Source organism: Cornus florida, unplaced genomic scaffold (assembly GCF_030987335.1).
Source record: "Cornus florida cultivar Cherokee Brave unplaced genomic scaffold, ASM3098733v1 CherokeeBrave_3.0.0_Hap2_Chr06, whole genome shotgun sequence".
Lineage (NCBI taxonomy): Eukaryota > Viridiplantae > Streptophyta > Magnoliopsida > Cornales > Cornaceae > Cornus > Cornus florida.
In genome coordinates, this window is record NW_026775576.1 from 67241030 (window position 1) to 67249494 (window position 8465).

The 8465-nt window shown below is 33.4% G+C and overlaps 1 protein-coding gene across 1 annotated transcript; it reads right to left on the reverse strand.

The window, feature by feature from the left end:
• Window positions 1–200: 200 nt before the first annotated feature.
• Window positions 201–7298, reverse strand: LOC132311836 (uncharacterized). Its single transcript, XM_059809962.1, has 11 exons — window positions 6693–7298; window positions 6168–6548; window positions 5695–6012; window positions 5293–5598; window positions 4744–5091; window positions 4112–4606; window positions 3878–4027; window positions 3531–3611; window positions 2694–2747; window positions 2134–2582; window positions 201–955 (listed from the first exon to the last, which is right to left on the reverse strand). Exons 1-11 carry the CDS (start codon window positions 7102–7104, stop codon window positions 320–322), a joined length of 3630 nt encoding a protein of 1209 aa, XP_059665945.1. The 5' UTR covers window positions 7105–7298; the 3' UTR covers window positions 201–319.
• Window positions 7299–8465: the final 1167 nt, after the last annotated feature.

Sequence of the window (8465 nt, forward strand, 5' to 3'; positions counted from 1 at the left end):
TAACACCCACGTCTACAGTCCTCCACCACCAACTTGGATTGCTTGTGTGGGACATACATGTGGTCATGTACAAATTAAGGGGGTTTGATTTACACAAAGGTTGATGGAATATGGAGGGAAGAGATTATTAATTTTTTGTTCGATTACCATGAAAAAGAAAATATGAAACAACATAAAAAATTATTAATTTACACGTCGCGGACAGTAGAATGAGGAAAAATATTAGAAATATCAAGTCAAATAGTCTTAAATCCTTGTCCCAACAATTTTAGAGACAACAAAATGTTAATCATACAAATTAGATGAGATAAAAATAAAACTACTTCCTCTGTCTACTTGATCTAGAAACGAGCAAACCATCATTATTTTTGCCGAAAATGCCCTCACCATAGGTAGATTTAATCATATCTTGAAGGAGAGGAAATTGCCAGGATGCAAACAATATCACCGGTATAGTAGAAAAAACACTTACAGGAGCAAGAATCCATGTTGTCTTCTGTCCAAAAATAAGGTGGATTGTGACTCCAAAGGCTACCATCATAGACACTATGGCGACGAACAGAGTTATGAGACCATAAATTAATCTTTTAGGTAAAGAGTAAAGAAAATCAATCTCCGCGTAACGCGAAGTAAGAATGGACAAAAACATCAACAAAGATGAAGCAGACGAAAAAAGAGCTAGCGCATCTGATATCATAAAGATTATAAAGGCTTTATCTTTGAAAAGAATTGGGAAGCCACTCTTGTCATCGCTTCCACCTGGTACCGTAATGGCAGCTGCAAATACTATGGTAACAACTAGAGCTGCTACAATTGTGCATGAATTAGCAGTGTCTTTTAACCATTTTTCTCCTTCTTTCATTAAGTCCGCGTGCGTCTCAGAAAAGATCACTGTCGGTGTCTTTCTTCCAATTTTATACTTGCCCTCATGCATAAATGAAATATTTTCTACTTCCTGCAATGAATTGAATAGTTTTCAATTAGAAAGCAAATTTGATCAGTTTCAGAAATTGAGAGTTCAAAATATGGGGTTGTGTAGAGAAAATTTTCAATTTATATGTTTTTTCTATACCATCCACTCGTCTAGGGAGCATATAATGGTGCGTTACAGGATTGGGTTGCCCAGGGACTTATACGTGTCAGACCTTTACTTGTGAAAAATAATAATAATAATAATTAGACTCATTTTATACTGAACCTTAGTATTATCCAGCTAGTTGTAATACCTCCAAGGCATAAGATCTATGCAATTTTAAATGTGTCAACCACATTAAATTTCTTTTAATTTTAAAATCAAAACGCTAATTTGATACTCTCACAGAAAATATAAATGCTTACGAAATTAATGTATTATGTGGAATGATATCATGGAAATGGATTTAATTCGTGCTACCTCAAACCAAAGTCATGATGTCAATGATTGTATTAAACCAGCGATGTTGTCCAAAACTAATTTAGATGGGGCGGATAAGAAAAGTAATATAAGAATTTTTTTTTTTTTAAATATTATGAGGAACAAAAGAACTTTAATATTAAATGAAATTTTCATAAACAAATTGTTCATACGGTCATTTTGATTTTTTTTTTTCCTTCATAAATACTTTTCTTTAATTATTATCAAGATAACATATTAAAAGTTGAAAAAATTATAGGAAGACTCATTTGTACTTTTAATTTTTAAATTGAAAAAGAAGTGTGAATTTATATATTTGATACGATTAATTGATCATAGTTTTTTTCTCTCTTTTTTTTTTTCATTTTTATTGTTATTGTTCTTTTGCAGACGAACAATGTTAGAGACAATTTTAGAAAATTTGTGGTGAACCCACATTCAAGAAGTCCGCTATATTAATAAAAGATAATATATTAAAGAATCAATAAACAAGTTTTCGGAGAGATTAAACAAGCAAAGATCTTTAATTTACTCCATTTAAGAGATTTTACAAAAAAAGTTTAAAAAAATAAAAATAAAAATAATGTTTGCAGAGTAATAGGATTTTTAGAAAAAGTTCAGGTATAAAATATAAATAAATCAAATCAAATTTAGTAAGACAGACATGTATTGTAAATGAGAAAATAAAGAAAATTACTATAAAAGGCATATTATTAAAATGAATATATATAAAATATTACCTTAAACCATTGCAATTCAAGTTGCATTTGTAGAGCTGCACCAGCTGCATCAGCTTTGAGTTTGCTACTCTGCTCCTTTTTTAAATATGCAACTAGATCCAGACTAGTGTTACCCGATGAATCAGGCCATGTTAAAAGAGAATTGATAACAGGCTTGTCAGAAAGTTGATAAATACGTTTGAATGCTTTTCTTTGACGGTTCAAAATTGCAATATGCAATAAATTTTGTCCCTCTTCGTTTTTACTATATATTGCTTCAGGAAATATTGAAACAATCTCTTCAATAACTTCAGGAATCCCAGAAATTGTTGCGGCAATTACTGATCTTCCAACTCTATGTCTAGCTTCTGAAAAATCTAATTTTTCATATTCCATGCAAAGATGTCTGACAAGTTGAATTGCGTGATCATGCTTCCATTTTATCCCTCGGACGTGCTTGATGCATGGCACTGTTTTAAGGCGAATAATTTAGCAGGATGCAGGATGTGTTGCAAATAATTTCTAGTAAATATCTTTCAACATAAAAACTTTTTTCGTTCGATCATGTATATGTTCCTTACATAGCATTTCAGCAACTTTCCAAAATACACCCAACAACTTTTGCTTCATTGTACCTGCCAATATATATATATATATATATAAAATAAAAATACTTCATCACACTTTTACAACAAAACTAAACAAGTCGAAATCAAAGAGAAGTTTAATAAGAATAGAAATTAAATGATCCTTGATTTTATTCTTCAAATTTAATATTTTTTTTACTTGATAATATCAATGCAACCACTAAAAGCACCATCCATTAATATTTAGATGTCACATGCAATGAATAAAAATATTATTTATGTTATTATTTTCTATATCAAATAAAATATCATACAAACAACCGTTGTCCAACCTGAGTTAAAAATGATTAGTCCTAAATTTCTTGGCCCAACCTCACTGTGGGCGTACTATTCTAGATCAAGCCCAGCCAATGCAGGCTGTAAAACAAGCCAGAAGCTTCACGGTCTGGCCCACTTCTACGGCATTACGTATAATTGGTTATTGTCTTTTAAAAACTCATACTCCCCTACTGGGGATTCTAAAATAAAGTAAATTTTATTTTAGAGTTTTTAAGGGCACATGGATTCTTTAAAAATTACACATAACTCCCTAATTTAATATTTTATATTGTTAATCTGAAAAAGTTTTGAATTGTTAGATAACATAGCAAAGATAGACATTTTATTGTGGACTAGAGGGGCTAAAAACGCCGTAGAATTGTAGAAGAAGCTAACATGCAAAGGCGGAATTAACATTTCAAGTCTTACCAATAATATCCCATAAAAAATAAAAAATAAAGAAAAAAAAAACAATATATCAAATAGAGATAGAATTATTGGATTTAAACAGACCAGAAATGCAGCAATGGGTAGGATTCTCAACGTCTCCACAACTACAATGGTATGTAGACTCTTCCAACTTCGTAGGAACACCTAGATTAAAAAACAGTAAGCAGTTAATGTCTCTACTACAATGGTATATAGACTCTTTCAACTTCACAAGAATATTTAAAAAAGAAAGAAAGCAATAAGCAGTTAAATATGCTTGTAAACAACTTATATACTTTACATAGAGTCATCCACCCAAAAGAAATTTCTTAAATATATATATATATTTTAAGGAATATATATGCTGATTTACATTCCTAAAAAGATTGATCTTTGCTGAAGAAGAGAGAGAAAGGATAGAATAGACTAACAAAAGTAGATTAATGTTTGCCAAAAGTTGAATTTTGTTCCACTCTTGAATGCTGAATTTTGCATAGCAAGTAGTTGCAACAGAGAGACATGCATGTTTGTTTCCCTTGCAATTAATGCACCATGGCGCTGAAGGAATAGCAGAGCAATGTCTGTTAAAGAGGTAGGAAAGAAAAGGTTAACTACAAATGTGGATTTCTATTTCTATTTACTATTGAAATAAAAATACTACTCACCGTATAGACCACTATTTATCAAATAAGCAACAAAAGTAGTTAACCATTTGTTGTCTTCTTGATAACTGGTGACGTCCATTAAGTAATGAACCATATTCTTGTGGCCAAATACAGCAGCATGGTGGAGAGGTAGAAATTCATTATCCTCAATATTGGGCAGACGTTGGACCTTGGCCACTAACAACTTGGCTACCTCAAGGTTGTTAGCTGATGCTGCTAAATGAAGACACGTCTCACCTTCGTGATTCCTTTGATGAGTCAAATCCACATGTGATGAGGACACAAACTCCAATAGACTCTTAACAAAATGATTTCTCTTCTCAGAACTAACTGCTACCATCAGTATTGTATCCCCCTCTCCAGTGATGTCCGCACTCACTGCATCTTCGTGTTGTTCCAAGAATTCTTTGGCTTTCTCCCACTCACCTTTCAGTGTAAATCTATGCAGTGGCCGGTAAAACCCTACATCTTTTTCTTCGCCTTCTTTGTTTTTCACTTTCATTCAAATTAAACAAACATAAATATATTTATAAAGTGGGTACGTGTATAATAAATAAATAAAGCATTTTCATAAACTAAAAGGAAATAAATAAAAAATTATTTATATATGTGGTGCAAGAGAGTGAGCTTACTCGTTTCACTTCTTTTATTGGGATCAAAGACTTTTTCTAACTTAGTCCACATATCATGGGCAGTTGTGTCGTCGCGCAAGTCCACCACCACACATGAAAGAACATCTTTTTGATCGATCGTCCCCATTATCCAGCCTTGCACTAGCCAGTCTGTTCTTCTCCATGCCTCACGCCTATAATTGTTCTCCCCTGTCCCCTCTGGTATTGGAACTGTGCCATCGATGAAACCAAGCAAACCTTGTCTCTTAATAAGACGAAGCATCAATTCTGACCACATACGGTAGTTTTCTCTAGAGAGCTTGAAGGGAACATAGTCCCCCACGTTAACTTCTACTGGGTATCGGTATTCTACACAATATTAATTGAAGCACATCAGTTTTGAACTGTCATGTTATCAAAATGAATTAAATAGTCTATATGTATTTACCCATTTACACATTAATAAGGGAAATATTTTTTTGGTTAATTAACTAGATTATCAATCAAACACACCCACTGAAAATTCTTTATTTTAATGAACTGTATGTGTGATGACCCGAGTAACCTTACCAATTAGAGTTTCAGAATTGAACAGTCCCTCTAACTTTGTCCACATATCACTGGCAGTTTCCAAATTCAAAACACTTGCAAGGAAGCTTTCATTGATTGCCCTTATTATCCAACTTTGCAACAACCCATCTGTTCTTTTCCACGCCAAGGAATCTATTCTGGGGATATTTGGTGTCAAAATGAAACCGAGCAAGCCTTGATTCTCAATAAGATGAAGCATCAGCCTTTTCCAATCAGGATAGTTGCTACCGGAAAGCTTGAAGGGAACAAAGTCACCCACGTTCACCTCTATTGGGTATGGGTACACTGCAATTTTAAATTAAAAAGATGAAGTGTCTAAGAAATATTATATTAAGTTGTTGATGGAATTAAGGTTGGAATATTATGTCGATTAATACGTACCCTTATTAGTTTCATGCATGATAATTAACCTCTGCCATATATCTTTTGATGTTTCAAGCAGTACCAACTCTCGCCGGATGTCTTCATTGATCGTTTCCTTGATCCATCTCTCCAACTTCTTGTCTGAGTTTCTCCATTCATCGTTGCTGCTGTTGTCGTCAGAAAGTGTTCGTTTTGAAGCCTCACCATTGATGAAACCAAGCATGCCCTGACTCTCAATAAAATGAAGCATCAGCGTTTTCCAACTAGAGTAGTTATCGGTACTACTAGAGAGCTTGATGGGAACAATGTCCGTGACATTGATATCTATTAGGTACTCTGCAAATTAAAAAGAGAGGAAGAGCTTGAGAACTAATGTAACCAATTAATCATGGAAGCTAGCTAGCTAAGTTAAAGTACGCACTAATATAGTCTATACATATATGGAAATTAATTTAAATTCAAACATACAAATAATTAAGTAATGACCTTACCCATTTTTCTTTCACCCAGGATAACCAACTGTGACCACATATCTTTAGCAGTTTTCCAGCACTCAACATTTGGAAGAACATCTTCATTGATGGTTTCCTTTATCCAACTTTGCAAGAGCTCGTCGGATCTTTTCCAATCCTGATAATCCTGGTTCTCTATCTCCTTCGTGCCAAGGTAGAAGCTATCTTCTTCATCGTCGTCGTCGTCTGGTACTGTGATCGTTTCAGGTGGTGCTGAAACCTCACCACTTATGAAACCAAACATGCCTTGATTCTCAATAAGACCAAGCATCAATGACTTCCATCTAAAATAGTTATCTAATTTAGAGAGCTGGATTTGAACAAAATCCCTCACGTTGATCTCTGCTGGGTGTGGGTACTCTGCAAAAATAGGATAAGTTGGAGAAAAATTAATCAATTAATGATGGATATGCTAGGTTGAAGTACTCATACTTATTTGTAAATTAATTAACTATATATGTATGTAATCATTCACATAATTAATTAAGTCACCACCATACATACCTATTTTTGTTTCATGCAGGGTAATTAACTTTGACCACATATCTTGAGCAGTTTTCAAGCACACCACATGCGGAAGAACGTCTTCACTAATCGTCTCTCTTATCCATCTTTGTAACAATTCATCCGATCTTTTCCAGTCCTCGTAATCCTGGTCCTCGATCTCCTTTGTGCCCTTGGGAGAGATAACATCATCGTCATTTGGTATTGTGATCTTTTCCGGTGGTGCCACAACTTCACCATTGATGAAACCAACCAAACCTTGCCGCTTAAAAAAAAGAAGCATCTTCTTTCTCCACACAAAGTAGTTTTGTTTAGAGAGAATGACACCAACATAATTCCTCACCTTAACCTTTTCTGGATATGGGTACTTACTCACAGAAGATGATATTTCAGAGTTTGAGGAAGAAGCCATATATATTAATATTGGAAGGCAACGACGGGGAGTATGTGAAAGTTTAAGAACCGGATCTCTTGGGTGTACTAGAGCTTGAATGCAGAGTTTCTCCCTCTCTAAACTGCTATATATATAAATATATAAAATGGGTAATTTTCACAAGTGAAGCATACTTGGGGCAGGATGAAACTATTTTAGGGGTTCAAAGTACACAGAAAGTATGCTTTTATATTTTCTTTACTTCTATTTTTGCCATGTGCGAACGATATTTCAATATTTTTTATTGTTAGTTCAGGATCGATGCTTATCGAAAAGAAATAAGAAAAAAATATATATTAGTAGGGCTATACATTAAGATTTTTATTCTTACATATTCATGACAAAATTTTATTATAGGTTCGCTTTAGCTTATGGCACCAGGTAAAATTTGTTGTTTTAAATAAAGAATACCAGGTATATTAGCATCTTTATTTGATTTGATGAAGTTGGGGTCCCTTCTTTAGTTCAGAAATTTAAGTATATATATCAAATTGTTAAATATTTTAAAATTTTGTAAAAGAATATTAAAAATATGTATATGTATAAAAAAATTTTAAAAAAAAATGTGATGATTGTCTGGCTAAAGATTTCATGAAGAGTATTGTATTTCTCCAAAATTACTCATGGTTGAAAACTTCACGTAATTCTAACCAAAAAAAAAAATGTGCAAGGCAAAATGCATGGACTTTAGACTTTATGTCATCATTGGAATTTGATTTCCAAGCTAGCATTATTTTTATTTTTTATTTTTAATTTGAGATGAGTTTATAGTAATAATTAAAATATTACTCGGTATAATCACCGGCGGATCCAGAGGTCAAGCCCACCCCCCCCCCCCAAAAAAAAAAAAAAGGTTCTTGAGGCTATGAATTGGTGGAACTGGTCAAACATGTTTGTTGTTGTGTTTATGTGTGTGTGAACGTGAGTGTTCTTCTTTACCACTGGGACCAATTATTTATGGAAGGGGAAGGGAATTATCAAGTAATACAGGGATACAGCAATAATTGTACTCATTAATCAGTGCCGTTCCTTATACAAAGATGATCAAAAAAGTTTTAAAAGCCTGTGTGAACAAAAAAAAAGGTTAGGGAAATGTTGAGGATCATGTCGAGACCCTTCCTCAAGTAGAGTCGATTTCGAAATCTGAATAAACAGACAAATTAGAGACAAGAATTAATAAGTTGGTCCTAAAGGGAATCTTTCTGTTTGGAAAGTTCGTAAAACCAAACTACATGAGTTGAAAGTGAGCTGTCATGAACTTCAAAGCATGCACATTTATGGTTTGTACAACTGTCATGTTTAATAAGTAACTTTTTGACTTTTTATTTTCCTGACAAAAC

What these genes read in the sequence shown, in the direction of transcription:
- LOC132311836 (XM_059809962.1), bottom strand. Translation starts at nt 7,104, where the DNA reads ATGGCTTCTTCCTCAAACTCTGAAATATCATCTTCTGTGAGTAAGTAC. An exon ending in CCTGGGTGAAAGAAAAATGG is followed by an intron (nt 6,013 to 6,167) that starts GTAAGGTCATTA and finishes TTTAATTTGCAG; the next exon opens with AGTACCTAATAGATATCAAT. An exon ending in GAAAGTTGCTGAAATGCTAT is followed by an intron (nt 2,583 to 2,693) that starts GTAAGGAACATA and finishes GCCTTAAAACAG; the next exon opens with TGCCATGCATCAAGCACGTC.